Raw genomic sequence first — 17,903 nt, 5'->3', positions numbered from 1 at the left:
AGATGGAATTATTAGGGGTGGTAGAATTTATATAACACGATAACACACACAATCAAACCTTTTCTTCTAATTATCAAGTATATTTCGAAATTAAAAAAAATTCAGTATATAAATATATATATATATAATTAAATGAAGTTCTATATAATATATTTAATTTGATTATCGAAACCTACGTATTGAAAAAATATTAACCATTTGCTCTCGACAATTTTTTCGCTAGGGTGAACTAGCAATTAACTCGAGAGGATATTACGAATATTAAGCAAATTTCTTACAGCTACTTTTAAATATAATAATATATATTTATAGAAATAATAATAATAATAATAATATTAATAATAATTATAATAATAATAATAACAATAATAATAATAATAATAATAATAATTATAATAATAATAAGTAGGCACTCGAGTTACCGTATGAAACGTCATGGCGACTGACAATGAGTGTCTTTTTTCGAGTGCAAAGGGTTAATATATTTATTTATATATATATGTATATGTACACATATACACATAAATAAGTATTCACTTATATATACGGATATATTATATCGAAATTGAAATATTTATTAGCGATTAATTTTTCTTAAATATTTTGGTACGTACAAAGTGAGAATAAATTTAAATAGACAAGCACGGAGAAACGGATTTTAAAAAAGAAATAAAAAGAACCGATGATCGAATTATATATTTAAAATAAAGTATGAATAATATAGAGAAATAATTTTCGCATTAAAAAATTTACCGTAAGGCCAATTAACAATTAAATTCCATCTATCCTCATATTTCTATCTTTATCTCTATCTCTATCCCTTTCTATTTCTTGGTAAACATTCATTCGTTTCGTTTCTCCGTTGGTCTAAAAACCCCCTCGAAGAACAAAATTTAGGATATATATATATATATACATATTACATTACATTACATGTAATTGCTTTCTTTTATAACGACGTGCACTATATACATGTAACAATTAAGTTTTCACATGTGTACGATGATCACTTTAAATGTAGAAGCAGTTATAAAAAAAAACAAAAAAAAATCTACGTTACATTGTTTTATATTCTCCGAGCTAAGATGATAATCTTTTCGATAAATCACGATAGAGATTTTTATTAGAAATATATAGAAATTTTCATTTTATTTAATTAACGTAGTAACGTTTTTAAAAAGTGCGCGAAATTCAAACATTCAATCCTATTTTTACTATTATTCTATCAGTTATATTATTATTATTATTATTATTATTATTATTATTATTATTATTATTATTATTATTGTCATCATAAATATTTTTTAATCGATCACATAAGATCATAGAACCGATAAAAGTTAGACAAAGATAGCAATTTTCATTAATTCGTCAAATTCACCACATAAAACGAATGTGGCACGTAGAAAATGGAAGTGAATTGCTTGCAAAAAACGTCTACGTTATTCCATAGAATTTAAAATGAATCCATTCACCGATATTAAAGAAAGAAGCCTTCGGGGAAGACCGAGGATGGGGAATGGGGATTGTGAGAAGATGTTACTTTCGTTCGATCCTTTCGTCGAATTTATAGAGAGAGTTCAAACATCCTCGTACAAAATGATTGCATTTTATTTCGTATAAAAAATGTAAAAAAAGTATCTGCGTTATATATACATAATCATACATCGTTAATATATCTACAAGAAGTACCTTTCGTTATCCTCGAGTCATCATAGTGTTCATTTTTCAAATCCGTCAAACGTATCTTGCGTATTTTTTGTTTGTTAGGGTTTTTGTTTTGTTTTTTTTTTTTTTTTTTAAAAATAAGAATGATTTCTCGAAACCGGCAATACCGGTCGTCCTAGAAATTGCTAGAAATCCTCGTTGCTAGGTGCTATGTGTGTGTGTGTGTGTATNTTTTTTTTTTTTTTTTTTAACTAAATAAGAATGATTTCTCGAAACCGGCAATACCGGTCGTCCTAGAAATTGCTAGAAATCCTCGTTGCTAGGTGCTATGTGTGTGTGTGTGTGTATGTGTGTGTATGTACTATTCCTCACGTATAACTTTCCGAGAACGTTTTCTATTTCCAGCTTACAGGACTTTCGCTTTTGCTTCGTTATCCGCATGAAATCATCATCCTCGATTCGATAGTTCGAACGTTCCTCATATATGTATGTACATGTACATATACATAAGTTATTTTCGATACACATATGTAAGTATGTACGTGTTGAGAATGAATAGAACATTAATATCAAAACTGTGGAGGTATACAAATAATATTAACAAATCTCGATTGTCGATATTACTAATCTATTCTACTTAGAGATTAGATTCTAATCAAAGACGTTAGACAGTGAGATGGATTAAAAAGAGAGAGGGAGAGAGAGAGAGAGAAGGATTCACAGTCGACAATTTAAAATCCAGAAAAGTCATCGCTGCCGTCCGTGTTACTTTCAGCGGCATCGACAAAGGCCGTTGACAAATCCCCCGACATTTTGCTGACCGATTTTGAATTGACATCGTACATGAATATTTCCTTATCGTTTTTACTTTGATCACTCGAAGGCCTGAAAAAAAAAAGAAATAAATTTTATCAATGATTTGTTTTATTCCAATTGTGGAATGAAAAAAATCAAATAATATCCTTTAAATTATTCTAACTTACATGGTGATTAATAGTACAACCGATTGTCTCTGAGGTTCAGTACGACTTTCCTGTTCCAACCATTTCTGATAATTATCGGCGTTAGGTTTTTTAACGAGTTGTTTGAGCGTTTCACCGGCTACGAATTTGACAGCTTGAATATCGTCGATCTTTCTATCTTCTCTCGTTTCGAGTCCCTTTTCCTTTTCTTGAAAACGATAATCGACCGGAGCAAGTACGACCACGCTAGTTATCTTTCGACCTTCTAGGTCAGGGACATTCGGTATAGGGAACGAAGCACCGCTTACTTTGAGCGGTAAATAACGATTGTATTGGTCGTGATTTTTCGGACCTACTGTTACCGGTTCGAGTCTTGTCGCGTCTGGTCTTATATGTTGCTCGGCCACTGCTCGGCCTTGCTCCGTACTTGGATCGAAACGTACTACTTTCATCTCAACTCCACCTGGCCTCAAAGTGGCCTGCTCGAACTTGGTTTTTCCCATGATTGTGCTCTCCATCATTTTCTCCTTATTTGGTGGATCGTCTTTCGTTACCGTACTCATGCTCTCGGATGAACCGGAAGCTACGCTGTCTTCGTTATTCGACAATGGAACGTTATCCGGTTTTTTAACAATCGATGGTATTGGCTCGCTCGCAGCTACCGCCGAACCACCTCCAGCACCGTAGAAATTTGCCAACGCCTCGGGCGGTAATTTCTCGATTGGTATGCCACCGACCTTGTCGTAATCGAGTATTTGTATGTCAGCGTTACCCAAAATACCGGAACTCAAAAGTTCTTCCCTTATATCGTCTGGTACTTCGTCAGGTAAATTAGCTATGTTCTCCTTGATCTTGGCTTCGTTTTTCGGTGAGACTGTCGTCGTGGTCGGTGCTTCGGTCGTGGTAGTTGTGGTCGTTGTTGTAGTGGTACTTGTGGTCGTACTTGTGGAAAATGTTGGGTTGTTTCTGAACGACGTTCTACCGGTTGATGATCCGAATTCTGATGGAATACTAACGGGTGTTGCGTAAATTGTTTGGGATTTTTGTATGTCATTGTTTTGGGATGGCGAACGTCCCCAGAATGATGGTTGTTCTCTTTGACGATGCTGTTGTTGTGTGCTTATAGATGGTGTCAACGAAAGTTGCGTCTGTTGGTGTCCCAATGAGTCGGAGTTAAATGTTAAATGTCGATGACTCGAGGAGATTTGCTGGTTTTCTATTTGTTGAATTTGCCGTGGTATGTCGTCGTTTAAAATTCGATTCGATTGACCTCCCAAAGTTTGTCGGGAATCCTGTAAGGTGTTTAACTGATGCGTCGTCTGAAATTGATTCAATGAACTTTCGGGAAAGGGTGATAATTGTACTGGATTTGGTGGGAATGGGCCTGGATGTAATGGATTCTCTCGGATCGCATAATGTTGTTCCAACTTTGGCACGGCTTTAAAGATTTCTCCTTCCGGTTTTTGAATAGGTAATTGAAGTTGACCAGGAATACCACCTTGCGAAGGTACAGCCTGATTGTACTTCAAAGATGTACGGTATTGTTGCTCCTGCAAGAGTCTCTGTTCGTGTTCTTGTTTGCGTCTTCTTTGTTCCTGAATTCGATGCTGTTCGTGTAATCTTTGTCGTTCCTGTAATCTTTGTTGTTCAGCAGCCAATCTCTGTTGTTCAACTAATCTCTGTTCTTCCGCCAATCTCTGTTGTTCCGTCAATCTTTGTTGTTCCGCGTATCTCTGTTGTTCAACTAGTCGTTGCTGATCCGCCAATCTTTGCTGCTCCACTTGTCTCTGTTGTTCCACCTGTCTTTGCTGCTCTATTTGTCTCTGTTGATCTAGCTGTCGTTGTAATTCGACGAGTCTACGATGTTCATGAAGCCTTTGTTGTTCGCGTTGTCGTTGATGTTCGCGTTGTTTCAATGCCTCTTGCTGACGTCGTTGTTCGTGATATCGTTGCTTCTCTTGTTCTTGCTGCGAAAATACCGGAGGTTGTGGCTGTTGTTGTTGCGGTGGCTGCGGAGGCTGAGGTTGTTTCCTTTCCCCATTGAAATTAGGTTGAATAGGTCCAAGCGGTTGATTTTGTATTTGCACGCTTTGATGAGAAACTGAAAGCGTTGGTGGAAGTCCTGGTTGTTGAGGATGATTTATACTAATACGATGAGGAGGTCCGAAAGCGGTAGTCGGTGCTCGTTGGGATAAATCGGGCAAACCCTGAATTGGCAAAGATGTTTGCTGTGGTCTTTGCGGTAATTGATTTCTCACCGATAAAGCTGGTGGAAATTGTTGTGGCCGTTGCGGTATAAATTTTAATTGTTGTTGCTGCTGATGCTGCTGTTGTTGCTGCTGTTGATGCTGTTGTTGTTGCTGTTGCGGTATTAAAGATAACGGTGGTTGAAAAGAATTAACGACTCTTTGTTGAGGGAATGCGGGTGGTACTCTTTGTTGTACTGGCTGCAAAGGCTGATAAGGACCATGTTGTCGTTTAGGTGTACCAGGTGCAACAGAACCAAGAGAATAAGGTTTGGTAACTTGAGTAGAATTCAGTGCTTCGATATCATTACGTTTGTTGTGATTGTTAGGCGGTAATTGATCAGTACCAAAAGTAACACGAATTCCACTACCACCAGAATGATAAGTCTCGCTTTCTGGTCGAATGATGGCTCTTAAAGTGGTCGTTGGTTCTGGAGGTGACGACGGTGTTACCGGTTGGATAGGTTCTTCCTTATGATGATTGGGTTTGATTTCTTCGTGTTCTTCAACCGGTGTCAAAGCACGCACGGGTGGGTCGTAGACGACTCGAGATTTCTCTCCATAGCCTCCTTTCTTTTCATACTTTACGTAATAAACTTGTATTGGTTCTTTAGTTGGTCTTGACGGCGGTGGCGTCGGTGGTGGTACCGGAGTCGGCAAAGTTTCGTTAGATTCTTTTATAATAATCTCAATAATAGGTTCTGGTTCCGATGGATAATAACTCAATGGATTTTCTTCGTATATACCGAGGTCATCGTTCTTTGAATTTATCAAAGGATTATAGAGCGGATCTCTTTGCGAATATTGAACGATCGGTTCCATTTGAACGGCATAGGGTGGTAGTCTAGCACCTCCTCTTCTGACATGATAAGGTATCTGTTGTCTCTTGTCGCGATTCTTGTTAGTCTCCTCTTTGGCATAACTCGTGACGAAGATGATCGTCGCCAGGATTATTACCTACAAAATTAATTATCATCGAATGTACCTAAATACATATACAATTATATACATAGGTACAAACACGCAAATATATATATATATATATATATATATAAAAGTTGATCGAAAAGAAATCGTATCGTTGAAGAAAAATCATCCTCTTCACGGAAACGGTTTATACGACGGCGTGATTAACCGACTGACCTGATTCAAGCCTATCGAGAAAAGATATCCTGTAAGCCCATAGAAGGCTGATCGATTTGTATTCAACCGACACCGAATGGACAGGTACGTTGGAAGGTAGTTAGTCTTTGCCTCAATAAATGATTCCCGAGTCAGTTCGTGTTCTCCTTATGGCTAAACCAAGTTAATCGCCTTTTACCCCCCCGGATATGAACGCTAGAAAACTCTGATTAGCTTTCTTAACAGAAACTAATTATGCAATCACCTGATTTTATAACGATGCTACCGATCCAACTAAAATATATCTCTGACGAATGATAAAATAATATTTAATATAAAAACAAATAAAAAAGAAAACAAAATATATGTATGTGAGAGATCGAAGGAGTGAAATTTAGATCTTGACCGTCAAAGCGGTTCAATGCCGACAATGGAGAGTGTGTCGAGAATTCTTAAGAAAATACGAGCGTGTCAATAAATACACCACAGTAACAGAAATACAATAACAACGAACTGAACTTTCCTCGTTTCCACCTGCTGCGAAGTGCGATGCACTTTATTACGATGAAAGTGGAAGCGTTCGTAGAATAGTAATCCCATCTAATAATAGCTTTTACCTATGATTCTAGCGAAGATTCTTGGAGAGTTAACAACGAGACCAGGAGTTCCTTATAATTACCAATTTGAGGGACCTCATGATGATGATGATGATGATGATGATCCGGTAAAAGTGAGTTTTGAATCCAGAAAACAAGAGACTATAAGACTTGTCGAATGGAAGGTGGGCTTCACGTTATTCTTCTTATTTTAAATGATCAGCCCTTCTTCAAGGTCGTACGTTGGATGTTAACTTGTTGGCGATGACATAGTGATAGAAAGAGAAAATAAAAAGAAATTAAAGAGGTACGGATAACATAGAAACTAAAACAAAATAATTAATTTAAGAGAAAAGGGAGAGAGAAAAGGAGAGACAGAGAGAGATAGAGAGATAGAGAGAAAGAAAGAAGAATAAAAGATGAGAAATTAATCGGACGCGCAGACCGAACGATATCGAATGGAAGCTCGCATAGGAACTGAAGACAGATCGGGACCAGAGGCCCGTTTCTCCCTACTCGATGCCCACCACCATCTTTCGTACATAAGTCAAGAAGCGCCTCTCTAATATCGAACGACGACGGTGGGGCACCTTTCTCTATACTCATGGGGTTAACACGAAAACTCACTGGCATATATTTATGTATATGTATATACGTGTTTACTACTCGATGCTCATCCTCCTCCACTTCCTTCTCCCTCACCTTCCCCCCTTTTCACCTCTTCATCCTCCTCCTCCTCCTACTTTTCTTCCTTCTTCACTACGTGTCAACTGCGTTCACGTGGGTCCGACCAAAAGAGAGAAGCACCACGTTTCTTACTTACGTGAATTTTATTTTTATACATGTATGTACATATATGTATGTGTGTATGTATATATGTGTTTACGTGATATTTTCTCTCTATCATTTTTATTAGAAAGAACAGATAGGGCCGGACGTATGTGCAGATAGTGTTATTGCTGTTCAAGTACCATAGAAGACAGGTGAGTGACAGATCACATCCTGCGGTTTTACATAAGGGGATGTAACATGCCGTTAATATTCCTTTTTAACACCCATGTATGTTGATTAACACTAAAACTCGATGTTTAGCTTATCTCGTTTGTTCATCTTTTTTATGTTACTTATAAATCATCACATTTTTGTTTAAGTTATATAAAGGGGGTGTAATATACCGTTAATATTATTTCAACATATCCATGACTTGGAGTAATATTTCCCGTGTAACTTGGACTTTGGATATCTTTAAAGTATCTTATTAGTTAATCTTTTTTATGCGCGACGTATTTTTCTTTTTATGTTTTATTTAATGGAGTGTAATATGGCATTAGTGTTTCTTTTTAATATTCATGGATTGATTTATATTAAAATTTTGCTAAATAACAAATCCATTGATGGTATTTTTAACGAATATGTTTAATTAGTTAAATAATTAATATGGAACATATAAGTAATTTTGTAACATTTTATAATAATAATTGAAAATAATAATTTAGTTTGATTCGATTAATATTTTTCTTTTTCACATTCATGCATTATACTAAAATTTTCTATATAACACAAATCATTGGTAATATTTTCAAAGTACATATTTTATTTATCAATATTTTTGTATATAACACATAAATGATCCAACAATATCTTATAATGGTAATCGAAAGTAATAATTTATTTTAACCAGGTTAATATCTTTCCACACAACAAGTCCATGTATTATACTGAAATTTGCATGTATATAAATCATCGTCGATGTAAAGTATAATAAATATCTCATTAATTAAATAATCCGTATAAAACATATATATAATAATTCAACGATGATAATCAATAATAAATTTTGAATGATAATCGCGAAATGAAATTTTGAAATAATAATCGAAAGTAATAATTGAACTGAACTCGGACACGAAGGGATATCAATAGTGTATCTTTACGTCACCACTATTACTATTACTACTACAACCAACTACTACTACACACACACACAAAAAAGACGGACTAGTTACGAAAGAAGAAAAGGAAAGGCCGTTCGAACTCTTAACTGAAAGAGAGGAGTCAGCCAACGGTCGATGAACGCGAGCATTCAAAAGCTAAGAGGATGAGCACCCTTGTTGTAAGTAAGACTTTCCTCCTTGCATCCACTTCTCTTCCAACTACGAGAAAGGTAGGGGACAGGGCCGATTATATTCAAACCGAAGACCATCCTACACTTTTTCGATGACCTCCAAGGCCTATCGAAACCGAAGTCAGCTTACCTTTCTTTTCGGTTAGTAGTTAGTAGTAGTAGTAGTAGTAGTTTAATGCTTGTTCGTAATCTATAGTTTTCATCGGTTTCTTACAATCTCACACTGTTTAACCCTTTCACGCTCGACAGCTACAAATATCTACAGGGTGTTCCATTAAGTTTCTGTAAATGAATATAACTTCTATATTCGTAAAAAATTCAAATTATTTCATAAATTTATATTAATGTGAATACGGGGGTAAATGTACTATTTTGTTTTGTTTCTATGAATCGCGTTCGTACATTAATTTTATCGTTAAAACTCATTATCAATATTAAATTTTGTTTGTATTAACAGTACATTTTCTTAATAATTTATGACAATAATTGATTAATTAGAACAAAACTTTTTTTAATTATAATATTACTTTTATCGTATTTCAAACACAATAGGAATATTTATTATGAAACACCTAGTAGATATACACGTTCAATGATATCGTTCTTCCTCGTTCATTCGATTTTAGGTCTCACTCTTAGAAAGTACCATGGCTAGAATATTTCGTTTTATTTACTTTTTATTCTTCGTATCATTGTACGATTCTCTTGAGAGACATTTTAATATTTCCATTTCATTGTCATTTCCGTCATAACGATGATCGGATCTAATGAATAATTTCATGTTTTATATGATCCATTTGGGAGAGGAATAACTTTCTTTAGATCTTCCTAGATAGGATGGAATGTTGAAATAAAAAGTACGTAACTAATGAACGTTCTAGTCCAGTTATTTACTTATGAATGAGTAAGTTATTAATCTTTGTCCGATGGAAAGTAACGATGTGTACTCATACTTATACATGCTTATTTAATGCGTGTAAAGGTCTAATGTAAGTAAGCATTGTTCTTTTTCTATCTTTAACGGGCTCCTCGTGTGTTGCTTCGTTTCTTATGAAATCTTGGTGGAGATCTAGTAAACCAGTTAAATGGGATGACCTAGTAGATATTTACTTCGGTTGCAAAAGCTTCTGCACTGGAAACTTCTCGTTCATTGCGTAAGTCGTATACGAAATCGCCATCTCAACAGAGAGAGAATCATCGATGATCCTTCACTCCGTTTCTCACGCGTTCTTGCGTACTTGCACGTACGGGGATATATATGGTACCTCGTTTATTAGCGCATACCTACTTTTAATGAGAGAATAACAGAGAAGGGATAGATGCAGGATAATTTTCTTTGGAAAAATGAATAATTGCATTACGAAATCGTTTCATCTAATAACGTCATCTCTTATAAAGAATAAATTTAGAAATAGAGTGAATGAGTGAGAAAGATAAATAAAAAGAGATTGGCATCGTTCGAGGTTTGTGATTTAGCAAATTGTATTATACGTAGATTTATTAATTTTGTCAAAAGATCAACGTTCGCGCAGGCGGCAGAGAAACTAAGCGAGAAGGATTTGGCGAACGTTCAAGTGCCGTCAAGATTCAAGACGCGTGTCCCACTTGGCAACTTTCACTTACGTTGCCGTAAGAGGTACAAATAACTACCCAAGAGTTTCGAATATGATGGAAAGAGAATCTTCCGATTTTTCGAGGTTTTTTCATTTACATTAGACGAGCTGACCCATCATCGACGAGTAGATTTATCTAAATGACAGTATGTATTATGTAAAGATACTAATCGTTTCCTGTTTGTAACTAACGATTAATGTTTCTTGAACAAGAGATTTAAACGTCACCGTTAATAATTAGTATCGTTTGTGGTGTGTTCATAAAAATTTGTAAAGATGAAAGGAATTTCTTGTTATTGTATTTGAAAAAGATAAATGATTGAATTTAATCTTTCACGTGTCAGTCATAAATCAAAAAAAAAAAAATTATTGATATCAAGAGACACCATATAAAAGTTATATTGCATAATTTCTATTCGTTGAATAGCTCGAAGTAGAAATCGATGTGGCATCGCGTGTCAGACACGATACGATTCTCTCTGTTTAAGTTCTGCAAATAAGTGGTTATCGAGAGGATAGTTGTGTGTTCCTTGAGCACCGGGAGCTCCTCACCGGTGGTGATAGTGATGGTGGTGGTGGTTATGGTGGTGGTGCTGCTGCTGCTGCTGCTGCCTGGATGTAACGTAACTGTTGAAGAGTGAAAGTGTTGCAAAGTGGGACGCTGTAGGAAACTATGCCTCTATCTTATAATTAATAAAGTCAAGCAAAAACAACATCTTTTCATGCTCCTACTACTAAATTAGGTATATAGGCATATTGTTTTAACAGGAACACAATATTTTCGCAATATCCGCTGATAATCGGTTTAAAACTACGCTTCTTCCACAATTTTCACACTCCAACTAATAGTAAGAAAAGATTCTTATCATGTATGCGCCAACACGTTTTAGTTTTAGTTTTCCATTTTGGTTAAGTTTTTTCAACGTCAACCAGGACTTCCTGCTATAATATATAATAATAAATTACAGTAACTGTCTATATTTCCTTCATGTTAAATCTAATTAAACATATTTTTTTTGTTCATAATTTTTTATTTAATACTTTGTTATTTCAATAAGGATGAAATTTTGTAATTCGATATAAGTTCCGTCATCTTCTTAAGTTTCATGCATTCCAATTGAAATTGAGGACGCATTAATGATACAATAAAAAATCCAAAACTGATGACTCTTTCGAAATAAAATTGTCTGCGCTCGTCGTTTTAGTTAAATTGCATTCTTATCTTGAAGATAATGAAATACGAAACAAATTTACTTATAAGTAATGGAAGACAAGAAATAAGAAATCAACGGTTCCAAGTAAGAAACTGATGAGTAGGTATATAAAAGTGTATGAGTAAGTATTTTCTTACATACCATATTCGTGAAAGTGAAGCTTAAACTTTTTTCTTTCTTTCTTTTTTTTTTTTTTTTTTTTTTTTTTGTATTCATAATTCGCTAACAATCATTTTTGCTATACAATTCAAATGTTTCATTATTACCGATTTGGACTATACTCTTCTTCTATACAGGTGACCTGAAAGTCGGAATTCCTATGTTAAGTAAACATATTTCAAATACCATGCATTGAAATTNAAGTAAGAAACTGATGAGTAGGTATATAAAAGTGTATGAGTAAGTATTTTCTTACATACCATATTCGTGAAAGTGAAGCTTAAACTTTTTTCTTTTTTTTTTTTTTTTTTTTTTTTTTTTTTATATACAAGTCGACGACTTTGGACCGTTCACCTTATATAGGTAAATGTAACCGATTTGGACTATACTCTTCTTCTATACAGGTGACCTGAAAGTCGGAATTCCTATGTTAAGTAAACATATTTCAAATACCATGCATTGAAATTACCGATGTGCGTATTCAAAAACTAGTAGCCATTTTATTTTTCTAAACTCATCTTTATAAATTAAATATATTACAGATATATTTGACATTAAAATATTATTTAATTATTTAATTTTTAATCTATATAAATAATTGTTAAACTTTATAGATATCAATACATATCGGCTTTTTAGAAAATATAAATTTTTAATAATTACACTAAGCAAGAAAACAGAGTTATTCTTGTTGAAATATTTTTAAGTTTTTGTACGTCTAATACAGAGCGCGCTATATTACACGGGGTTGCATATACGTTTGTCGGTAAGGGAGTTTTTAAATGCTGCCAAAGAATACAGAAGTACATAGAAGCTCACAAGACCATAAAAACGCTGGTAAGGATTCCTTGACAGCAGAAAAAAATCAATGGATGCTCCTAATTACACACTATTTGCTCAACTATATTTTATCAAATATTTTTTATTTATCGTTAATTAGTTGAAAGTAATTATTTAACTTTAAATAATTATGAAATGGCGACGCAATGAGTGGAAGATATGTTATACACATGCGCAAACACAAATTCAAGACGTAAGCACACTTGGAAAAAAATGAAAGTAAAGTTGGTATACTGCAGAAGATATATTTAAAGTTGATTTCCAAAGTAACAACCTATTAGGTAGTGAAAAGAAATAAGTTAATCGTTCATAATGTATAAACAATAGGGAAATATTATCATTTTTTAAATTTTTCTACTGTTGCGGTTCTATGCCAACTTTTTTGTGGTGAAGTATATAGAAACTCACAAGTCCCCTTTTTTATCTACCCAGCATCATTTTTGTTACTACCGGGACCACCAGTGGACGATAGTAGGTACTTAACGCGATGACGGTACAATACTATCAAAGAATACATACACCCTGGTGGTATGCGTGAGAATCGTGGAGTGAGCGGGTGGGTATGTATGTACGTTTGTTCTTTTTAAACAGTGCCAATATAAAGGCAGGTAGCATACTTAGGTGTGAATGTTTATTTAATTTGTAAGTAGGTAGAGACCGGAGAAGTCGCGCGATTGTAATTTYCACTCAGGAGTGGAAAATTTCTTCTCCGGATATTATACAAAGTTTCAGCAACTTTTAAATTCATTTATCATTTAAATATTTCTTGTATTTTTTCCATATATTGCTGATACTCTGTACCGCGAGATATAAATAAGTATCGAACGATTCAAAAGTCTTTGCGTTTTCTTAAAAATTAATTTTTTTTCGAAAAAGTGAAAATAGCTGAATACGTTGGATACTTACTTAATATTAAGTATATTAGCACTTTGCTCTTTAGTAATTCCTACTGAAAATACTTCATTTTTTATATATGTATAGTAAATACAAAGTAGAATAAAGATAAAAGTGGTCAAGTAAAAAAGAAAGACCATAAGATGTATTACAAGTTTCTGCTTGTGTTTGATATTATTTAATTTTTTAAATGCAAAGTGTTAATAATAGGTTCATCGATTAAATCCAATATCTGTTGAGGTATTYGAGTAAATGTTAAAAAAAGCCTCACAGCAGCGTTTAGGGCATGAAGAAAGAAGAGGCTAATGCCRAAGAGGCCCCCACAAATTTGTGGTATCAAGTGGGCAACTACACAGACCATTGAGTTATTTTCAAAGGTTCAACAGCAAGTTCGAACTTTTCGAGAATAGCTCTCTAGTCATATTTTATTATATTATTTTTTTTGCTCGTCATTAATTTGTAGTTGTAATTGGAGATGATGGACTATTCCATCTCCTTGGAACACCAAGTTCGTGTCTATTATCGTCCAAAAGATGCATATGTGTTAGTTAGAGTCAAAAATATTAAAATTTTTGTAATATTAAATTTTAAAGCCTAAATAATGTTCGGTAAATATTACAATAATTTCTTTTTTCTTGTTTCGTCTTTAAAATTTTTCATTTTGATCGTTTTTTATTATATTTGCAATTTTTCTTTTCTATATAATGTAGCTTAAAAGTATTTCATAATAATTAATAGATATTATTTTGTTTAGCAATTTAATATTTGTATTTTTCCTTTTTTTATATATATATTTTTTGTAAATGTAAAATAACGCGTTTAAATTTAATTTTAATACACCGGTAAATAGAGATTTGATCAAAATAAATAGAGAATTCAATTGAAAAGTGCATCTGCGAATTGGGCGATTTGTATGTTAGGCTATTGTATCACTTGATTGTATGATTAATATAGTTTTCTTTTTGTTACAGGTGATCATCGTTGGATTTATCATCTACTAGTTTTCATTTTCTTCTACTTTTTAAAATATATATGTATAAAAACGCATTTCTGATGGCACACACGCGTATTTAACACTAAAAATTAAATAGAATTATTTTAAATTTTCTTACAATATAAGTATACTATATATACTATCAAAGAATATAATATAGTATATTCTATATAGAATGTAATATAGTATTCTTTGATAGTATTGTACCGTCATCGCGTTAAGTATCTACTATCGTCCTCTGGTGGTCCCGGTAGTAACTAAAATGAATCTGGGTAGATAAAAAAGGGGACTTGTGTGCTTCTATGTACTTTTTTATATTTTGATGCTGCGTAGATAATTATTGACAGATGACTGTTTTATTTTTTATAAATATTTGAAGAAAAGTAATCAATAAATATAATTAATTATATTATACATTGTGTGTGTGTGTTTCTGTGCGTATATAATAATTTTTTCGTTTTTTTTTTATTAAATTGGTAACTCTTCTTAACAAATCGATACAAATCACTGTGCGTGGAAGTGAGTTTCGTAAAAGAGGTTATTTTTTCTCACGTCTAACCATGAGTTTTAGAAATGTGAAAGAAATAATAGAAGAAGGAGATGTTATTATTTTATATTTAGGACATACTAATATGCATTCGTTGGAAGTAACACCGAAAACATTGAACAAGAAAGGTGTCATGGTGGAAAATGTATTTCAAACGATTTACGGTGCACTCAAAGTAGCCTCTCTCGTTGGCCAAAAGTATGGTAGCAAAGTTAAATTGTCCAGAGGATGGGGTCACGTCTTACAACCAACACCAGAACTTTGGACTCTAACCGTTCCTCATAGAACACAAATTATTTACACGCCAGACATAAGTTTAATTACATACTTAATGGAACTTTCACCGGGCCTAACAATCATTGAGACAGGTTGAGAAAGCAGCTGAACTTTTCTAATCCTAGAATACATCTATTTCTGTAATCTGTTATTAAAACATCAAGCTAAAGTATCTGCAGGCTTAAACAAAACGTTTCCAAAAGCCTACACTTGGGTACATTTCTTGAACTTATATTTGAATATTATTTTGTGTATCTAATATTTTTCTCATTGATTCTTAATAAATCAAGACTTTGTAGCAAATTATTGTAGTATTTACCTAAATTTGATTATGAAACAAAATTATTATTAATGTATGCAAAATTTATGAACGCAGTTAATTTATGTTATATAAAATTTATCGTGTTGATTAAATTTAATTGTATATACTGTAGGTACTGGAAGTGGTTCACTTTCACATGCACTGATTCGTGCTATTCGTCCAACCGGTCATCTTTATACATTTGACTTTCATGAACAACGTGTACACATTGCTACCGAAGAATTTAAGAGACACGGTCTTGATGATTTCGTTACTGTTGAATGTAGAGATGTTTGCGCTCAAGGGTTTGGTGAAAAAATGGAAAACAAAGTGGATATGATATTCTTAGATTTACCACATCCGTGGTTAGTTATAAAACATGCGTTAAATGCCTTCAAGAAGTCAGGTAAAATTAAAATTCATGTAACTTTATGATAAATCATACAGAGTTTTAAATTTTATGTTTCATTCAATAGGAGGAAAGTTGTGTTCGTTTTCCCCATGCATCGAACAAGTTCAAAGAACTTGCGCAGAACTTACATTAGAGGGTTTTATTGAAATAAAAACCTATGAATGTTTGCAAAAAGAATTGACAGTACAATACAAGAATTTACCTGTTTTAAATTTGGAGTGCTTAAAATATAAGGTATAAATTGAAATTATTTAATAACGTTGCATTAAATTAACCTCTTGTGCTATGATTTAAAGTGTATAGCTGCATACCAAAGTTGGTACTATATTTTGTGCTTTTTATATTTGTTACAATGTAAGGGATTAATATTGAATTTAATAATAAACTTTGTTTTGTTATTCTTTATTTTATAGCGTGATGATGAACAAGATAAACAACCGAATGTAAAAGACAAAAAAGAACCAGAAAAGTTGTTAACCGTAACTCATCCTCATTCATTGCCCGGTCATACAGGTTTTATTACTATTGCAACATTAGTACCACAACACGCGAGATCTCTTAAACAAAATGAGACACTTTAATGCAAAGAAAATTATTATTAAAAGATAATTTGAAATAATTTAGATAATTCAACGACTTAATTTTATTGTTATTAAGCATAATAAATATTTCTTATTATTCTTTTACTCAGAGATATCTTTATTATGATTCATATAAAGTACGATGTTAAAGAAATTAAGTAAAAGAGGAATATTATTATTTGATTAAAAACTATTTTATGTGATTCACAATGTATACTTCATCGTTTTACTGTTAAATTTTATACATATTTCTTTTTTCTTTCTTATCGCACGATACAGGAAATTTAAAACTTGTAGATTTATAAAATTAAAGTAATTCCTAATATTCAATCATTAGTTGGAAATTATTAATTAAAAATCATTTGTTTCAACAATTAGTTTGAACAATTATTAATGATTTTCTGTTTTCCTTTTTTTAAATAAATGTACAAATTCACGTTAAAAGATATTCAATAATTACAAACAATTTTATAGTGTTCATGATAAAAAAAAAAGAATTGCCTCCTCTTCTTTGCACTGATAAAACTATGAAGCGTTATTTAACGTACAACGGTGGGAGAAGAATTATAAACTAACGCTATAATCGTGATCATAAATTAATTAGCCAATTTATAGTGAGTCTAAATATTTAATATCGCGAACTGATAGTTGTAAGTACGCGAATAATTCTAATTCGGTGGTATAATTATGATTATTATTTTAATGTTATAATAGATACAAGGATAAGTGCAATAACGAGTACTCATGTGTAATTAAAAAATACAAATTACTCTCTAATCATTCAAATCAAATAATCTAAAAAATTAGCACTTTTTTATTCCGTTGTTAATGTCTGTAATATGCATTCAATCAAACATCGGAATAAAATGACTCATGAAATTTATAAGAACGATTATACACTTGTTTTTTTGTGTTAATTCGAGACATACGGTGTAATTTGTAAAATACACATAATTTCCAAAATTAGTTATTCATTTTTGTGTTCATTTATTTTGTGTACTGTAATATATGTATATGTATATACATATATAATATTATATATATATATCAGGGCTTTTCAAAGTGTGATTCGCAATTTCATACAGGGTCGCAGAAATTTGAGCGAAAGTATAAAATTCCTGGACGCGCAACGCGACCGAGAAAATTGATACAAAACCAGTTTGGCAGCACTACGCATATGGTGAATCTGTGAGTTTATGATAGTGAAAGAGAAAATAGTATAGTCTGTAATCAGAGTCGCGATAATATTTGCTCGGAGTTATATATGTACATTATATTATATATATATATATATATATATATTATAATAGAATGTAATATATATATTATATAATAAAAAGAGAATATTTAATG

The 17,903-nt window shown here is 32.8% G+C and overlaps 2 protein-coding genes across 2 annotated transcripts; one reads left to right on the top strand and one right to left on the bottom strand.

The window, feature by feature from the left end:
• Positions 1-1,907: 1,907 nt before the first annotated feature.
• On the bottom strand, positions 1,908-6,695 carry LOC106784885 (histone-lysine N-methyltransferase 2D). Its single transcript, XM_014744857.1, has 3 exons — positions 6,678-6,695; positions 2,652-5,833; positions 1,908-2,553 (listed from the first exon to the last, which is right to left on the bottom strand). The coding sequence occupies exons 1-3, from the start codon at positions 6,693-6,695 to the stop codon at positions 2,400-2,402; spliced, it is 3,354 nt and encodes a 1,117-aa protein (XP_014600343.1). The 3' UTR covers positions 1,908-2,399.
• Positions 6,696-14,728: 8,033 nt separating this feature from the next.
• Positions 14,729-16,670, top strand: LOC106784961 (tRNA (adenine(58)-N(1))-methyltransferase catalytic subunit TRMT61A). Its single transcript, XM_014745030.1, has 4 exons — positions 14,729-15,348; positions 15,691-15,963; positions 16,034-16,203; positions 16,383-16,670. Exons 1-4 carry the CDS (start codon positions 14,994-14,996, stop codon positions 16,548-16,550), a joined length of 966 nt encoding a protein of 321 aa, XP_014600516.1. The 5' UTR covers positions 14,729-14,993; the 3' UTR covers positions 16,551-16,670.
• Positions 16,671-17,903: the final 1,233 nt, after the last annotated feature.

Source organism: Polistes canadensis, unplaced genomic scaffold (genome assembly GCF_001313835.1).
Source record: "Polistes canadensis isolate GaletaPanama2010 unplaced genomic scaffold, ASM131383v1 scaffold_42, whole genome shotgun sequence".
In the NCBI taxonomy this organism is placed as follows: domain Eukaryota; kingdom Metazoa; phylum Arthropoda; class Insecta; order Hymenoptera; family Vespidae; genus Polistes; species Polistes canadensis.
This window is presented reverse-complemented; position numbering and strand designations above follow the sequence as displayed.

Excerpts from the sequence above, each read along its gene's own strand:
- LOC106784885 (XM_014744857.1), bottom strand. Across the intron at positions 2,554-2,651 it reads GTTGTACTATTAATCACCAT|GCCTTCGAGTGATCAAAGTA; the intron begins GTAAGTTAGAAT and ends TTTTTTTTTCAG.
- LOC106784961 (XM_014745030.1), top strand. The coding sequence starts at position 14,994 with ATGAGTTTTAGAAATGTGAAAGAAATAATAGAAGAAGGAGATGTTATT. Across the intron at positions 15,349-15,690 it reads CCTAACAATCATTGAGACAG|GTACTGGAAGTGGTTCACTT; the intron begins GTTGAGAAAGCA and ends TATATACTGTAG. Across the intron at positions 16,204-16,382 it reads TGGAGTGCTTAAAATATAAG|CGTGATGATGAACAAGATAA; the intron begins GTATAAATTGAA and ends TTTATTTTATAG.